Here is an 18,862-nt window from a genome sequence, read left to right as displayed (position 1 = left end):
AGTGTTCTTTTATTTGTAGCGCTGGGCACTTGGGGGGCCCTAGTACTGTGGTCAGCCAGTTCTGGAGAATCATAATGCAAAATTTCTTTGCTAAAATCCTCCCTTAATTTCTCTGTACTTTTTATAAGGTACTCCTATTAGTTGGATATTTGATCTCCTGGTAAGGTCATCCAACTTTCCTATTTCTTTTGGTCTTATTTTCTATCTCTGTTCTTTTCCTTCTAATTTCTAGGAGGTTTTCACTACTTTAGCTCTGTTCCTATTTTTCTTTCTTTCTTTCTTTCTTTCTTTCTTTCTTTCTTTCTTTCTTTCTTCTTTCTTTTCTTTCTTCTTTCTTTCTTTCTTTTCTGCCATTGTTTTGCACATCTAGGAAACTTTTTCTCAGGCTGTTATTATTTATGAGTAAAGTGCTAAAAAAGATTATATACGCTCTGTATAAGGCTTGAACTATTGACTGGTGACCTTCAGGGTAACTGGGTGAAGACTCAGATATTTCACTGGTGGAAGCCAAAGTCTCTCTCTCTCTCTCTCTCTCTCTCTCTCTCTCTATATATATATATATATATATATATATATATATATATATATATATATATTTCTTTTGGGCCACCTAGCTTCCCCATGGCAGTGTCTTCTAATCTTTTCCCTTCAGGAGAATAAGCCTGTCAGCATTCCACTTTACAAACTTTCACTTAATCTCTTGTTTCTGTTTCCAGCAAGCATCTTGGCTATACCCTGAGCTGGTCCAATCTTTCTAAAAGTAAACCCCTATAACATGCCATATTTTGAATTATTTTTAAACTCTAGCCTCAAGCCTTCAGTGATACATAAATGAGGATGCAACTGCTACTATTTGAAAGGAGTAATGGATTATGATTCAGAAACTAGGGACTGAGTCCTAGCTCTTCCTAGGCTTGGCCTGGAGATCAAGTGACATCATGTATTAGAAACACCCTGCAAACTGAAAAATACTTTGCCATTCTTGGGCATTCTTAATGAAAGTTGTGACATTTGGGCAGGTATTCAAGCTGCTTTCTTTTCCCAGACCACTCCACTTGAAATGAAAAGTTAATATAAATGAATCATGCAAAGATATTGACACAGCTAAATTTGCTGAAAGCTGCTGGGGTTTTAAATTCTTCTCTAAAGACCCAGAAAGGCTGGTTAATTTAATTGTCTCACCAACCAAATGACAAAGCAATTTGGGCATCTCAGTGCCTTTTAATTTTTTTATTTATGTTAATTTTTAATTGAAGTATAATTGACATATAACATTAGTTTCAGGTGTACAGCATAATGATTTGATATTTGCATGTAAATGATCACCACAGTAAGACTAATCTTCAGTGCCCTTTGAGAAAGATAGTGGCTCTGGCTTAAAACAAATGACATTACTCTTGGTCTTTTTTTTTTTTTTTTTTTTTTTTCATTACTCTTGGTCTTGATGCTTTGTGTGTTGAGCAAATCAAGGCAGGTTTATTGGTTGAGAAAATAAATGGATTAGTAAGTGAGGATTGCTTTTCAATCTACTGCATCCTTAAAAATAAATTTCTGCAATATATATAATCAAAGCTTAAAGCTCTGAATTCTGGCTAAGGATTACAGAAAGGAAGAACAATGAAAACATTTAATAATTATATATTATTATTCCTATGTCTAATAAAAAATCAATTGCATTTGGGGAGGGGTAATAATTGCCTTATGGGTTTGTAGATTCTACTTTGACTAATGTAATTATGATTAGATTTTAAAGGTACTCTTGAAAATTTTAAGCCTTTAATTTTATTTATTTTTTTATTTAGCATAACACATAATCTGGGATTTTTTTTGGGATTTTAAGTAAAAGAAAAATTAATAATTTCACAAGTATTATCTACATTTGCATAAATTTAGTTATTTTTTATTGAAGCTTGGTTGACACACACTGTTACATTAGTTTCAGGTGTACAATATAGTGATTTGACAACTTTATTTTTTATTTATTTATTTTTTTTATGATAGTCACAGAGAGAGAGAGAGAGAGAGGCAGAGACATAGGCAGAGGGAGAAGCAGGCTCCATGCACCGGGAGCCCGATGTGGGATTCGATCCCGGGTCTCCAGGATCGCGCCCTGGGCCAAAGGCAGGCGCCAAACCGCTGCGCCACCCAGGGATCCCTGATTTGACAACTTTATACATTATGTTGTGCTCACCACAAGTCTAGCTACCTATCTGTCACCATACAATGCTATTACAAAACCACTGATTATGTTCCCCATGCTGTATGTTTCATCCCCATGACTTATTCATTCTGTAACCGGAAGCATGTACCTCCCATTCCTCTTCACCCATTTTGCCCAACATATTATCCCTCTCCCCTTAATCATCAGTTTGTTCTCTGTATTTACGGGTCCATTTCTGTTTTTTGCTTGTTTTTCATTTGTTTTATTTTTTAGAGTCTACATATAGGTGAAATCATATGGTATTGCCTTTGTCTGACTTATTTCACTTAGCATAATGCCTTATAGGTCCAACCTTGTTGTCACAAATGGCAAGATCTCACTCTTTTTTATGGGTAATATTCTATTGTATAAATATATTTTCACATCTTCTTTATCAATTAATCTATTGACGGGCACTTGGGCTGCTTCCATATCTTGGCTATTGTAAATAGTGCTGCAATAAGCATAGGGGTGCATATATTTTTTCAAATTAGTGTTTTTGTTTTCTTTGGGTAAATACCCAGAAGTGGAATTATTGGATCATATGCTATTTCTATGTTTAATTTTTTGAGGAACCTCTATACTGTCTTCACAATGGCTGTACCAATTTACATCCCTACCAAAAGTATACAAGGATTCCTTTTTCTCCACATTCTTCCCATTTGTTATTTCTTGTCTTTTTTATTTTAGCCATTCTGACAGGTGTGAGGGAATTTCTCATTGTGATTTTGATTTGTATTCCCATGATGATGAGTGATGTTGAGCATATTTTCATGTGTCTGTTGGCCGTCTCTTTGTCCTCTTTGGAAAATTGTCTATTCAAGTCTTCTGTTGATTTTTAAATAGGATTGTTTATTTTGGTGTTGAGTTGTATAAGTTCTTTATATATTTTGGATATTACCTCCTTAATGGATATACCATTTGTAAATACCTTCTTCCATTCTAAATAGGCTGCTTTTTCATTTTGTTGATGGTTTCTCTTACCGTGAAAAAGCTTCTTATTTGTGCAAATTTAATTATTGATCACAAAATATATTACATAACTCAGTTCCATAAAATGGAATTCTAGATCTCTAAGCAAAACAGTTCAGTCAGCCTCTCACCTTTTATGGGTTATCTGAGAGGAAAGCCTTGTCTAGCTTTAGTTGTGTACATATTAGTACCTCTGGTCCAATGATTTACTGCAAGAATAGCAATCTGTTTTCAAGTTCAACTGGAAATTGTTTTTGCACAATTTAGTAGTTGATATGTTAGATCAAGGAAGTTCCTCCAATATTCTCTAGATCTATCTTGTACAATATGGTAGCCAGTATCCATCATATTGCTACTCATATTTTGATATATGGCTAGTGCCATCGAGGACTTGAATTTATAAATTTAAATAGCCACATATAGCTATTGGCAACTGTACTGGACAGCAGAGCTCCATATCATCACAAGGGATACATGCATGAGAAATGCCTCAAAGGGCTCATTTTCTAATAAAACAGTTGATACTTTAAAATGTTTTTTGAGGGATCCCTGGGTGGCGCAGCGGTTTGGCGCCTGCCTTTGGCCCAGGGCGCGATCCTGGAGACCCGGGATCGAATCCCACATCGGGCTCCCGGTGCATGGAGCCTGCTTCTCCCTCTGCCTATGTCTCTGCCTCTCTCTCTCTGTGTGACTATCATAAATAAATAAAAATTAAAAAAAAACATGCTATATATGATATGTGGCTCCTCCCTTCTTCCAAATGTTTTTTGATACAGAGCCCTCCCCTTTTAAGATTTTATTTATTTATTTGAGACAGAGGGGTGATCACATTTTGAGTATGTGTTGATTGGGAAAATATACAATAGAAAAGCTAAAGCTGGGCAGCACAGGTGGCTCAGCGGTTTAGCTGGGCCTTCAGCCCGGGGGTGTGATCCTGGAGATGGGGATCGAGTCCCACGTTGGGCTCCCTGCCTGGAGCCTGCTTCTCCCTCTGCCTGTGTCTCTGCCTCTCTCTTTCTCTCTGTGTCTCTCATGAATAAATAAAATATTAAAAAAAAAACTAAAGCGAATAAATAATTTAGTAAGAATTTTAAATAAATTTGAACTTTATTTGCGATAACAGTATCTCCATTCTCTTGAGAACAAGGAGTCCTGATATGGGTAAGATATATAGACAGGGCTTGGTGGCTAGACAGATGTAAGGAACCCATAGAATAACTTCGGCATTCACAAGTTGAAAAACACTGCTCTAGAATTAAAAGATGAGAAGTAAAAATAATTAAAAGATAAAAATAGTGAGAAGAAAAATTCATTGAAAGTGTGGAAGCACCTTATAAACAGTTAAGAAGCACCAAAGGATGAAAGGCTAACAGTTTCAGGCCTCAGGTGTTTTGTGTGCATCCTAAAGTGTGTGGCATCTCTTTTCATTATGGCGATTATCACTGGGCTTCAGATCCTAAACTTCTACTACTTAGGAATCTTTTTCTTGGGATCCCTGGGTGGCGCAGCAGTTTGGCGCCTGCCTTTGGCCCAGGGCGCGATCCTGGAGACCCGGGATCGAATCCCACGTCGGGCTCCCGGTGCATGGAGCCTGCTTCTCCCTCTGCCTGTGTCTCTGCCTCTCTCTCTCTCTCTCTGTGACTATCATAAAAAAAAAAAAAAAGGAATCTTTTTCTTTAAGACAACAATACTTATCTTTAATGTTCTATGAAACCTAAAAATTAAAAAAATAAAGACCCTCAGTGGTTTGCACTAGAAGTCATGCCCAATGGTCTGTCAATAGTTGCAGAGTAGTTTGATTTGAAAATTAGTACTTATTTAGTCATTAGATACAAGAAGACAGCCTTTATGATATAATTGAACCACCCTCTCCTGCTTGTTTCCCCTGCTCCATGTCTGTTGGAGGTCCTGCATATTACAGACATAGACAAAGTCTAAAGATAGGGTTGTGCAGCAGTTATCCCTTATCAACGCACCCACTTAAACCTACAATCTAAATTAAAACAATGTGCTTGTTACTACAACATGAGGACAAATATCCTAACATCTCAGATTGCTACTCCAAACCCCTACAGTTTAGAAGTTCTGTGTCTCCCACTGCTTGGCAGGAAGGGAAGAAATTTCAGATTGCACAATCATTGTCTCCATAATTAAATACCAGTTTTATGGCATGGATTTAGAAAAGAATGTATTTTGTGATTCTTAAGGAACCTGGTTTTAGGATGGTTCTATTCTCAAAAGATATGAATGACAATAGTAGAGCATTCTTTTTTAATGCTGAAGCAAACCTTGAGTTATTGGAAAGAAAATGAAACATTAAACAGCCATATGTCATGAAGTAGTTTCAGATAATATGCCTATTATTTCATATTCTCAAACACTGACATATTCCATAATCCTACCAGCTCTTAAAATAGGATTAACTATTTCAAGTTATTGCTCTAGATGGCACTTCAAGCAATCCTATGAGCAGTAAACCTTGACATCCTAAACAAATATGCTGTTCTTCAGAACAGTGGCATACGCCTGCCTGGAGAAAGTAATTGCAATGCAGGGAACAATGCCATGCTCTGCTCCATCACTTAATGATCAATTATGTTTCATCAAGTCATCCATAAGACACGTTAGGTCATTCCAGGGCCAACACACCTGTTAACCTCTGTGTGTCCTCGCTGTCATGGTTAATAAACCTGAGCAACATATGGGCCATTTGCTGAAAACATATATCTTTTCTGTTTGGGAGTGGGGAATGTTTACCCAAATCCAAGACTGTACATTAAGTTCCAATTTCATTTTTACAAACAAAACAAATCAGTGGCTCTACTAAGCAATGAAGCACACAGACTGGAAAATGACCCGGCAAGCACTCAGAGACTGATGTTGCCATCAGCCTATTACATTGACATTTACCTGAATGAGGTTGGCAGCTGGGTTCCTTCTTTTCTCAAAGTGTTTCTGGCGGTGCTGTTCTTGTACTTTTAATGCAAAACCTGAGCCTAGAATGCCCTGGAACAAAATACAAAAATAGTAAACTTTTTTTTTTCAAAAGGACTATCAAGGTAATTCAAATATTCTGAAAAACCTTCTAAAATGAGTCTCAGAAAAGACAAAGATTGTGCAATCCGTTTGTAAACATATTACTTATTAAAACAAACACTATTTACCTCTGTTATAACACCACTGGCAATGGCAAGTTCTGAGGCAAGACTGTCAAAAAATGTAACAGCTTTTGTTCATTAGCAAATCAACCAGGCAATGCCATTTGTGATTTCTTTAAAAAATTTTTATCTATTTATTCATGAGAGACACAAAGAGAGAGAGAGAGAGAGAGAGAGAGAGAGAGAGAGAGAGGCAGAGACACAGGCAGAGGGAGAAGCAGGCTCCATGCAGGGAGCCCAATGTGGGAATTGATCCAGGGACCCCAGGATCACACCCTGGGCTGAAGGCAGGTGCTAAACCACTGAGCCACCCAGGGATCCTACCCATTTATGATTTCTTATACTATGGTAAGAGGCACCACAATTCTAATTAAAAACCACAATTCTTGAAAAGTGTTTTTTCGTGTGTGTGTGTGTGTGGCCTTCCCTATGATACTTCTTAAAGCTTTAGTTAAAGTGAATGGTTGTATCTATTTGGAATTAGGGGACATGATGAAATTTAGAGGATAGGAATTCTGGTTTTGGAAAGAGGTGGGCTTAGCATTTGGGGCAGTTAATGTCTCACTACTGTGTACATGGCAGTTTTTCTAGCCCTCTGATGATACGATGAAATTTTATATTTTCCATTCTTGAAATGGTGGTGTATATTTAAAGTCCATCCCAACTCAATTCTCCTCGATGCTACAGTTCTCCACCTACTCAAGTAAAGTGAAAGGGGTGGGGGGAGACAGCTATCCACACACTCAATTTTGAAGACAGAAAGTTTCTCATTTTGCCTGCTTATATAATAAAGACAAGAGCATGGGTTATTGCAAAGCACAGTCTTTCTTCTCTGAGTTTTAATCTCACACTTTAAGCATGCCTTGCCTTTTTGGTTTTAGTTCACCTATTGAGATTTTGGGGTTAGGAAGACGAGTTGTCTCTCTGTGTTTGTATTAGTACTTTTGGCTGGTTTGCTTCCTTCTGCTTGTCATTTTGATCTGCCAAAATCCTGGCTCTCTGAAATGCCTCCCTCTTTTCAGTTTGCTTTGGTCTAACATCCATGGAATCAAGATGCTTTGTTTCAGCCTTGGGTGGGCTTTTGGAGCTAGCTAAATTCAGTCTCTGGGCTTTCGCGTAAGTCTCTACTTTATTAGCATGGCACACAGAGCTCCACTGCTTTCAGGTCTGTGGATTTTACTTGCGAGCTATAAATTATTACCTTTTTATTAAACTTCAAGGAGTCTGACCCTTAGGCTAGAGATGGATTTCTTATAAGCACCGAGTCAGTATTTGCTATAGATAGGGAATGGTTGTTTTTTCTTTCCTCCTTTAAATTAAAGTAGCTCAAAGATGGCATAGGCTACGGGGGCGGGTGTTGGGGTTCTCATCATTAGGGGGTGTTAAGTCTTGGCTGGATGACAACTTGGGGAAGATATTTTTGGGTTCTAGGTCACCTTTAACCTTCCTTCTTATCTTAGATGTCACAATTCAGAGCATATCCGTGACAATAACCAGATAATCAGTAATGCAATTTTGTTTAAAATACAGTTACACGGTAATACTGTTTGCTATTAATGAGCAATAAGCTACTCCGTTATTAATTAGGATGAATGACTGTACCATGAAGTTAGAAATTATGTCATAGGTTCTGTTTTCCATCTGTCTTTTTCCATGATTGTCTCATGCTGTCTAAGATCTTCACTAGATTGAGGTTGTACCAACCAAACTTTGTGCAAACATACAAATCTGGTCTGTATGATCTTGTTTGTCGACTTAAACATTTTCCTTCATCTGGAGATTATAAAAATGGCCTTCCAACGCTAGTCATTCGTAACTCCTAAAGTTTTTCCAGCTATTTGAAATCATTTAGGAAAGATTTATTTATTTTCCTTTTAACGTTATTTTTCATGAAGCATAGACATGTAAGAGAATATAAAACATGAGAGTTTATATTACATATTTGTTGTATGTATGTGTGTATGTACCTTATATGCATAGTGCATATAATTCTCTCATGGAGCATAATTCAGATTTTGTAGACATTAAATTAATAGCAATAACTACCATTTTTGGGCACATGTTATGTGAAAATGAGGTTTAGAGTTAAATCCCTTTTGGAAAATAAAGACAGGCTCTACATAACACAAACTCAGCATTTGCCAAACAAACTAAAATGTGCTAAAAATCACACTGGCATTGCCTAGAAACATATATTAGTAGTTGGCAAATGTTTACTACATATCTTTTGCGCCAGACTGTACATTACAACAGTTATTAAACCAGGTCTGCTCATTGTCTCATTATGGCTCCGTTCCAATTTTCTTCCACATTTTTAAGTACACAGCTCAGTGAACCTAACTAGAAGTCTGTTAAAATAAAATCCATTATGTTTTATATATATTTACATATATTAAAAATATATATAACTTATGATATATATGATATGCATATAATCCATTTGCCATCCCTTCAAATATCAACATTAATAAGATGAAAATTCTTAGAAATGAAATTAAAAAAATTTAAAATTAATTAACCAAGATATAGAAATCAAATTTTCTCTTAGTTCATTTCCTAAGGTCACATGATTTGAGTTTTTAGGTTTTATGTTTTAGTGCTATGTTGAGAAGAGCTACATAAACATTAAGTACAGAGGAAGTACATTCTGGTAAATGTTTTAAATACTTATCCCTTTCCCCCTCCGAGATTAAAGAAGCCTATTGTGCATCTCACACTGGCAGACAGGCCAACTAAATGATGCTCTGAGCAGGAAGGAAGGGGGCATCCTGAAGAGGAGAGAGGCCTGTGCTTGGGGCCGCGCTGGGAAGCAGGGAGCTTCTTCCTGAGGGTTAGCTCTGGGATGCTGTGGGCCTCAAGGAAAGTGACCTCCCTGTGGAGCTTGGAAAGGGTGGCCGTGTGACTCGGTGATGTTCAGGAGAGTCCTTCTGTTTTGAAGAAAGATGGGGAAAGGTTCTTCTCTTTCTTGGTCCTTGGGTTTCCTGGGTGGGAGGAACCCCAAGCAAGGATGGCTCATGACTCATCTCTAACTTTCCTAGCAAAATGCACTCTCCCAAGTCTTACTCTTACAGCACTGTTGCGGACAGATACATAAGACATAATGGCATTTCCAGCCACCCTGTGTTTTCTTTTTTAAGGGTATATATGGACCATTTAGTCTTTCATTTAATAAGTAAGAGCTCAGCATCTAATGTGAGGTAGCAATAAAATATCCATGATAAAGTCCACTTTTCTTGGCATTGTTAGGGGATGTTCAGTTCTGCACAAGCAAGTTTTTCACATTTCCAACACATATTAATTTGGATATATGAGAATCGTAATCACTTTATTGAGAAACATATTCAAGCATGACTACTTAGTCTCTGACCTTTAACCTAAAAGAATGACACAATTTAACTTTCCTGTGATAGTCCAGAGTTTCATTACAGGGACTGGTATTTTGCTGTGCTGGATGCAGCCAGCTTCCAAAGGTGGGTTGACACTAACACTAATTGGCCCCAGTTTCTTACATTTTGAACACTTGCATCTGTTTGCCCCTTACAGATGTACCCCCCTCTTTGTTGTTAGTCTTCTATAATCTCTTCTTGTTACAATGTTTGTTCAATCATCCTCTGCCTTTGCTGTTGATAATCTTCAGAGAATTATGAAGCTATGTAGCTCAGCTTATCAGAATTTTCTCTAAATTAAGAATAGGTTATGAATTAGTTCTCAAGAGACTCTCCTATGAGGACAGCACATACACTATTGTTGATTTTAATAGCTCAGAGGTTGCCTATGTCCCTGTTTGCAGCTTTTCACTGGATCACTGAAGTTGTTTTATATGTGGTCTCAGCATAAGCATAAACACAAAAGCAGCAATTATTTTGGTTAAATAAAAAGCCCAAGAATGTATTTTATTGTTTCTAAAAGTATTTTCATGTAGGGAATTTGATTATTGAATGACTCTCTGCTCTGTTCTGGATTGTTAGGCTTGCCAGGTAAGTCAATTCTGGATAAGTGAGATTTTTTGGACGCTCCTTGATTTTGTCACTTCATGACAAGAAATAATATATCTAGATTCATACAGAAAATGGAAGAAATACTTCAGGAAAGTTTTCTTCATTACAAACATTTGACTTATTAATTACCACATTGGTCTTCATAAAATTTCTCTGGGCACAATAATTCTTTCTCTATTATATAGAAGAGGAAACATACCCAGGGTTATTCTTATTGGCTGAACTATACCCCTCTGAAATTCATATACTGGAGTCCTAATTCCCAGGTCCTTAGAATGTGTACCTTAGAATATGACCTTGGAGATAAGGTTTTTACAGAAGTAACCAAGTTACAACAAGGTCATTAGGATGCACCCTATAAATATGCCTGGTGTCCTTAGGGGAGAAAATTTGGACATAGACATATACAGAGGGAAGACAATGTGAAGATATAAGGAGAAACTGCCATCCAAGAGCCAAGGGAAGAAGTCTGGTGCAGTTCCTTGTCTCATGGCCCTCAGAAAGAACCAATCCTGCCACCTCCTCAATTTTGGACTTCTAGACCCCAGAACTGTGAGACAATTGATTTCTGTCGTTTAAGCCACCCAGTCTGTGATACCTTTACAGTAGCCCTAGCAAACTAATACAGTCACATTGGTAGTATGTGACAAAGCCTTGCAGTATGTGGCTTTACATTCGAGTTTAAATCTAATGCTCAAGAGGTTGCATAGTCTTTCCAGTGTCTTCTCTGTGGTCTTATATAGTCTGGGGCAGAACCAGCTGGTCAATCCAGAGTTGAACTCTGGCCATGGGAACAAAATGAGCCTCTGCACTCATTCACAGGCAGAGGAGGAGCCCTGTGAGCTGAAAGCTGGGAGTACTCTGGGGTCCCTACTCAGCAGACGCTGTGAGGCAACTCAGCTTCTGTCTGGAGCAAGAGTGAGGCTATTGTTCCTTGAGCATGACTCCTGCCACTCCTGTCACACTCCCTTTTGTTGGCTTTCTTCCCCTGTAAGAGGTGGAATGAACAAAAGTGAGAGTTTAGGGATGGAGGCAAATTGTAATATTTTGATCAACTGCCTTTAATGAAACAAGAGGATAAAATGATCAGAAAGCAAACTTCATCTATTAAGGAGAAAATAATCAGAAGCTTGGGGGAAAATAAATGTGCTCTTCATTCTGAAAAGATGCAGAAGCTGTTCATTAGGAAAAATCAATGACGATGACAGAAAGAATAAATCATCTGACACACTGAATCCCTTTAAAGTCATATGCTTTTCACTCAAATGCATCTGAAGAGGTAAATATTCCATTTGACACATTCATCTCTTCAGCAGCACACGTTCTAAGCCAAACTGGAGAGATCAGTTTAAAAAAGAAGATACCTTTAAATCATTACACATATTTTATTTTTTTAAATTTTTATTTATTTATGATAGTCACAGAGAGAGAGAGAGAGAGAGAGGCAGAGACACAGGCAGAGGGAGAAGCAGGCTCCATGCACTGGGAGCCCGATGTGGGATTCAATCCTGGGTCTCCAGATCGCGCCCTGGGCCAAAGGCAGGCGCCAAACCGCTGCGCCACCCAGGGATCCCCCATTACACATATTTTAAATGTACTAGTAGCACGTTGACTGAGAGGTGAGCCATCTGAATGATTATTTGATCATGAAATCCTAGCAGGCATAAAACTCCCAGGTTAAGCATCTCCAAGGAAAGACCATATTTCATAAATTTTTTCACTGGATGTATGTAGAGAAGTCAACATTATATCAATAAAATTATATTTGTAAGCAATATAGATATGTTCTTGGGAATTCCAATGTGTGAAAGCTCATGCTAATAAACCTTTAAGATATAATTTAAACCGCTTTATTTTTGCAAAGATACTTACAGCAGGAAGTGCAAAGAAAGAAATGCCAAGGAGCGCAAAGCCTGCAGAAAGCAATCTTCCCAGCCAAGTTAGGGGAGTTTTGTCTCCATAGCCAATTGTTGTCAATGTAATCTAAAAACAAAATAAATAGAACGTGCAGCTTAAGTACTTGAGAGGAAAGTTAGGACCTATGAACAGGAGGCAAAGCAACGTTTCCACTAAATCATTATTCAACAAGCCTTGTTGGCAAATTTTATTACCGTGCTTTAATTTTCCGTGACGCATAACAGAGCTTCTCTTTGTTTAAGGAAGGGAATAACCTACATACTTGTTCCTCCCTTATAACACAATTTTCCATCTTTTCTAAGTGTATTCAAAGAAAGGTTATTTAAATAAGTGGATAACCATCAGTGATACAGAAATGATAGCACCATGGATTTAGGACTGAATCAGTACACAAAACAATAATTTATGTTAATTAAGGCTGTCTATTTATTACCTTGGCAGGCATTTCCTGGAGGTCTGGTGTGTGCAAGGTACGTGTTATGATTTGTAGTGGAACAAAAATGAGAGGTACATAGTTCTTGTCCTAAGATATTTATGGTGTAAGAGGGGAGACACGTCACACACTAATCATTAAAACACAAAATAGGGCAAGACAGGTATTATGATGGATGTACATATAATCTACTCTGGGGATTCAAGGAGCAGATTGATTATCACCAGCTTACGGGGTCAAGGAGGCTTTACTGGGAGATGTCAACATCCCTGGTCTTTGAAGGAGAAGCAATATTTTGAGAGGCAGAAATGATGAAGAGGGTGATCTAGGGAGGTAAAATAGATGATTAGCTGCACAGCTGTGAGGACAAATAGGGTAGGTTCTAAAAAGTATAAGTTGTTCAGTTGGGCTGGAGCATGGGGGGTCTGAAGAGGATTAGTGGAAAAGGAGATTAACTAGATATACTACAGCTAGATCAGGGAGTGGTTTTTTATTTTTTTAAGATTTTATTTATTCATTCATGAGAGACACACACACACACACACAGAGACAGAGACATGGGCAGAGGGAGAAGCAGGCTCCTTGCAGGGAGCCCGATGTGGGACTCAATCCCTGGTCTCCAGGATCACGCCCTGGGCTGAAGGCAGTGCTAAACTGCTGAGCCTCCCAGGGATCCTCAGGGAATGTCTTTGAAAAATGAAATTTGCATCATGTTTCTGCCCTGATCAGACTGCTCCAGGATTTTTCCCATGCGTCTTAGAACAAAGTCACAGCTCCTTTCCAGGGCCCACAAGGTTCTGCATGACCTGGCAGAATGATGGGGCAAGTGAATTGAAACAGTGGCAATGGGACTACATGGGAGTGCAGACTGAAGAGGTGTGTTATGAAGTTCAATAGAAATGCATTTGTTAATTGTCTGGGATGAAAAGGAAGACTAAGTCAACAAGGATTTAAAAATTTCAAGGGGAAGATGGTTGTACCATAAATAGAAATATGATAATGAGAAGTAGAAGATTTTGGAGCAAAGACAGAGAGTTTGGTTTTGCAAATAAGTGCTTTTTAAATGTTAGTATGGCTCTGATCTAGAAATGTCGAGCAGGGAATTGAGATAGAGAGCTTGAGTCTTGAAAGAGAGAGGTTGGGTTTGGCATGAGATTTGGGCTTTAGAATCAGGCACAGGATGATTGTTGAAGCTTTGTAAATAAATGAGACTGCAAAGGCTGCAAAGAAGGGGTCCAAGGGCACCTCAAGAAACAGACATTAAAGAGATGGAAGGGAAAGGGACGTCAGAGAAGAATAAATATTTTAAAAAGTAAGGGAACTAGAAGTGAGTCATATAAATGGAACCTCAATGGAGAAGAGAGAGTTTCAAAAAGGACTAGGCAATCATTGGTATCACAGTCTCATAGAAAACAAGGACAATGAGGACTGAGAAAAGATCCTGGATATGGAGATAGATGGTCTCTGGTTTCTACGAAAGAGGTTGCTTTGGTCTTATCATCCTACCTGGGTTTGGAAGGAGGGGTTACATTTGAGAGGCAGAAATGATAGAAGGAGATGATGCTTCATGATGCCAGACCTTTCAGAAACTTTCAAGTTAGCTGATAAGTCCTCGCTAGCTTTCTTTTCTCCTTACTTCCATGAATTTTCTCTTCATATTTTTGGTGGCTCCTCTTATGTGGCGCCTCCTACTCTAGTCAACCTTTGACTATTGGATTCTTAAGGTTTGGTTCTAGGCTCTCGTTTTTAAAAAATTCTACTCTTCTCTCTCTTTCCTCTTCTATCCCTCTTTTTTTCTCTCTTTTCCCAGGTGCTCTAAATGGATTTAAACACCATTTTAATGGTGAACACACCAAATTTATACCTTCAAGCTCCAGATTCTTCTGGGCTCCAGATTCACATATGTGCAGCTGATATTTCTATTTGGATGGCACACAGTCATTTAAACTTAACATGTTTAAGACAGAAAACTTATTCCCCCCAAAGCATGTTCCCCAAATGCATCCCGTCATCCTAACAAGGGTACCGCTGTCCACCCAGTTGCTCATGTCAGAAGCCTCAGTTGTCCTCATTTCTTGTTTTCCTGCCTCCCTCCCTGAATCTATCAAGTACCATGGGTTCTAATTCCCAAAGATACTGCAAATTCATTCCCTGCTCACTGTCTTCCCTGCCATGGTGGCAGGCCAGGCTGTGGCAGCAATTTCTTAATTGGTTTCTCTGCTTTGCTTTTGATTCCCTCAGTTCGTTTTCTCTACACCTGTGAGGGAAACTGATTTGTCATTCCCTTTTAAAAATCCTTCAACAGCTACTCACTGATTTCAGAATAAACTCTAGGCTCCGAACAGTGGCCTATCTGACCTGGTCTCCACCTACCTCTCCAAGATTGACCTGATTTCACCCTTGCTCACTGTACTTTGACCACAATGTCCTTTTAGCTCCTCAAACAGGCCAAGCTATTTCTGCCACAGGGCCTTTGCATATCCTGTTTCTTCAGCCAGAACTGTTCCTCTCCCCACCCTTCCCAGGGCTCCTTCTCATTCTTCAAGTCTATCCAAAATACTCCATCATCGGAGAGGTCTTCCCTACTCACACTGTCTATAATAGGGCCTCCAGTTACTTTCTGTTTCAGCCCCTTGTTTCTTATAGCACTTACCATAAGTGGTAGATTTCTGTATGTTTCTTTGGTCTCTATTTCCTTTGTGAGAAGGAAAACCATGTCTTTATTATCTTTCTAACATCTAGCATAATGTTTGCCACAAAGTAGGAGGAATTCAGTAAATATTTAGAGGATAAATGAAGAATCCTTCCAAGAACACTGGCAACAAATGGAGTGAGAAAAATGGGGCATGAACTCCCAGAAGTCTAACTTGAAGGCGAGCTTTTTAGATGTGTTTGTGCATGTCTGCAGAGAGAATGAGCCTGAGGTGGGGAGGAAGAGTGGTAGCTTTATTACAGGTAAGGCAACCACAGAGGAAGGGAAATAGGATCAAGGTATAGTTGGAAGGGCTAGCCTTGGCAGTGTGGAAGGACATGTCTTTTACTAGGCAGAGACATGTGAACATAGTGTGAATAAAGGGCAGCACTGGGAATGCTGGACTTGGTTCTCTTCAATTCCAGTAAAGGAGATGGTGGGATCAGCTTGGGGAGTGAAAGGCTTAAAGCTTGGGATGGTGACAGTGTGAGAGGGTGTCAAGGACAAATTAACAAGAGGTCTACAGAACAGGGGAGGGTCATCCAAGGTTGGAGAAAGTGAATCTGTAGAAGAACCTAGTAGCCAAGTTAATCACACATCACTAACAGTATCAAAGGTGGGGCTCTGTAAGGAATTCCTTGAGATTGCAGAAAAAAATGCCCCTGGTTCAATTTTGTTATAGGTTCCTAATCCTACATATGTGGGGAAGATTTTAATCTATAATATTTCTGCAAGATAGCTTACTCTTTTTACAGCAGTTTAATAATAAACTGAAGGAGATATTTCATGGTTTGGTCACAGCAAAAATGGTACATTTCATGGTTAACTTTACATTCTAATAATACAGTAGTCCCCCTTTATCCATGAGGGATGCATTCTAAAATGCTAATGGTGGTTGAAGCTACAGATAGTACTGAACCCTATATATACTATGTTTCTTCCTATACACTCATACCTATGATAAACTTTAATACATAAATTAGATACAGGAAGAAACCAACAATAACTAATAATAAGAACAATTATAACAATATGCTGTAACAAAAGTTATGTGAATGTGGTCTCTCTTGTATTATACTGTACTCACCCTTTTTGTGATGAGATGAGCAGAGATGATAAGATGCCTGTGTGATGAGATGGAGTAAGATAAATGACATAGGTATGGTGATGTAGCGTTAGGTTACTACTGATCTTCTGACTAAACATCAGAAGGAGGACCATCTACTTACCAGATTGACCGCAGGTCACTGAAGCAGCGGAAAGAGAAACCACGGATAAAGGGGAACTACAGTGCATTTGAGTTATTCTCCTTGGCTCATTGCTCAGAGAAGTTTTTTTTTTTTTTTAAACCGTTGCCTCTAACTCTGAAGAATGAGACACAGCAAAGTGATGGTGTGCCCAGTGTTTCTTTCTGAGTAGAGAAGAAAGCCTGTTCTTTCTCATTTTGAATTTAGAATTGCCCGCTCTCTTACAGGTGTGCTTTGTCAGGGAGAAAAGAACCCCATGAACTCTGAGAGCTGCCCCCTGGAATCCCTTGGAGGATGGCAAAGACTCTGCCCACTTTCTGCACTGGGTTCAGGCTTCCTGATGACCATGTTTCACTGCCTGCCGAGGTCTGGAATGGCTGGCAGCTATGCTCAGGTGCAACAACTTCCTCTACTCCAATTTCAAAGTCTCTCAGGATGTTACTTGGTTGAAAGCATAGAGGCCTTTTGTTAAGCCAGGCTGGGCTTGAGAAGGATCTGGCAACACGGTAGCAGTTTTGTCTGTCCATGCTGGGGAGTAGGCTGGCTGGGCTTTCCTTTGTTTCACGCCTGCTGGGAGCATGTCACTTTTTGTGGCTGCGAAGGGGGCAACTGGACTCCCTGATGTGAACATACAGGTAAGATCAGGGATGAAAGTGACATTTCTAAGATGCACTTACAATAAAATGATGTGAGCCTTCTTTACGAATTCACACTGACCCATCAGCTTGATCCGGCTGCTGACTTTCTGAGCAATGACTGGGTACATGTGACAAAACCATCCTCAGATGAGGCCTGCATGGATGTTCATTGATTTTCTGGACTTTTAGGTCAAGTTGTCCTTGAAATACCGGTGTGTCTCCTGGAACAGCACAATTACATTATGTTTCTTTTCCTAGCATCTGGAACGCCCTGCTAATGATTATCAGCTGGTCCTTTGTACATGAACTGAGTAGCAGAAGCCCTCTTGGTGCTTATTCTCCCACACTTGTGCCAAACAATAAACCCATTTCTATATTCTTGAAATCTTGTGAATCTTCGAATGGCTGAACCTAGTCATGATTTTCATTTGGATCCAAAGTTAGAGAAAGGTAGGTTCACATGGAAGCCCAAAGACATCAGCTCTACAGGAGAGCTCCTGGAATAGCAGCTTGTTTCAGAGAACTTGAGAGGCTGTATATGTGATCTTCGGGGGATGGAGGAAATCCACCATATTGGAAATAATTCCATTTTTGACCTACTTCTAGAGCTTAAAAGAGATATGCTGATTAACATGTGCTGAATAGATGAAATTCTTAAAAATTTATTTCTGTATTTATGTCCTTACATATTGATTATTGATTCCTACATAGTGACTTTTGACTATGGTGTTTACAAAATCATTTGAAAGTCTGTGAAGTTTTGAATTTACTTATAAAAATTAAAAGATAGGGATCCCTTGGTGGCGCAGCGGTTTGGCGCCTGCCTTTGGCCCAGGGCGCGATCCTGGAGACCTGGGATCGAATCCCACATCGGGCTCCCGGTGCATGGAGCCTGCTTCTCCCTCCGCCTGTGTCTCTGCCTCTCTCTCTCTCTCTGTGACTATCATAAATAAATAAAAAATTAAAAAAAAATTAAAAGATAGACTAAAAAGATTTCAAATATCTCTTCCAGTGCAGTTTTAGGGAGATGACTACTTTCATTACGTGAGAGGATGCCATTTATCATTATACTTTGTGACCGGAGGTGGAAAGTGGCAGATGCGTTCTCAGGTTGTAACCTGACAAGACGGATTAGGATCTGAGGGAGAATGGCCCACTGCAGCCTGTTGCTCCACCTTAGTTGATCTCAGGAGTGCTGGTGGTTAGTGTTGTCTCTCCACTTGGGCAATTTACTTGAAGGTGATTTGGCAGATGGGAACAGTTCAGGTAAGTTTTTGCCCTTGGGGGACGCCTGGGTGGCTCAGTGGTTGGGCGCCTGCCTTTGGCTCAGGTTGTGATCCCGCATCAGGCTCCCTGCGAAGAGCCTGCTTCTCCCTCAGCCTATGTCTCTGCCTCTCCTCTCAATCTGTGTCTCTCATGAATAAATAAATAAATCTTAAAAAAATTTTTTTGCCCTTGTATTTCATGTCCTTGGTTGCAGGCACGCAGGCGAGAAAATATATCTTCTGAAAAATCTGTGGGTTGCATATGTTGGTATAAATGTGTAATTGTGGTAGCAAAGGTGGACTGGGGGCCCTTGGTGTGTTTAGTAACCAAGACATTTTCTT

The 18,862-nt window shown here is 39.2% G+C and overlaps 1 protein-coding gene across 2 annotated transcripts in view; it reads right to left on the bottom strand.

Moving 5' to 3' along the window:
- The window catches only part of KCNQ5 (potassium voltage-gated channel subfamily Q member 5), a 509,851-nt gene that overhangs the window by 78,182 nt on the left and 412,807 nt on the right, over nucleotides 1-18,862 (bottom strand). For both annotated transcript variants that reach the window (XM_072735385.1, XM_072735394.1), the window contains exons 6-7: nucleotides 12,201-12,311; nucleotides 6,083-6,178 (exon numbers count right to left, since the gene is read on the bottom strand). In XM_072735385.1, coding sequence (XP_072591486.1) covers nucleotides 6,083-6,178; nucleotides 12,201-12,311 — 207 coding nt within the window. The remainder of the gene's footprint in view (nucleotides 1-6,082; nucleotides 6,179-12,200; nucleotides 12,312-18,862) is intronic.

The sequence above is a fragment of the Vulpes vulpes genome, chromosome 1, assembly GCF_048418805.1.
Source record: "Vulpes vulpes isolate BD-2025 chromosome 1, VulVul3, whole genome shotgun sequence".
NCBI lineage: Eukaryota > Metazoa > Chordata > Mammalia > Carnivora > Canidae > Vulpes > Vulpes vulpes.
Note: the sequence above shows the minus strand (reverse complement) of the source record. Positions and strands in the feature narration are given on the sequence as shown.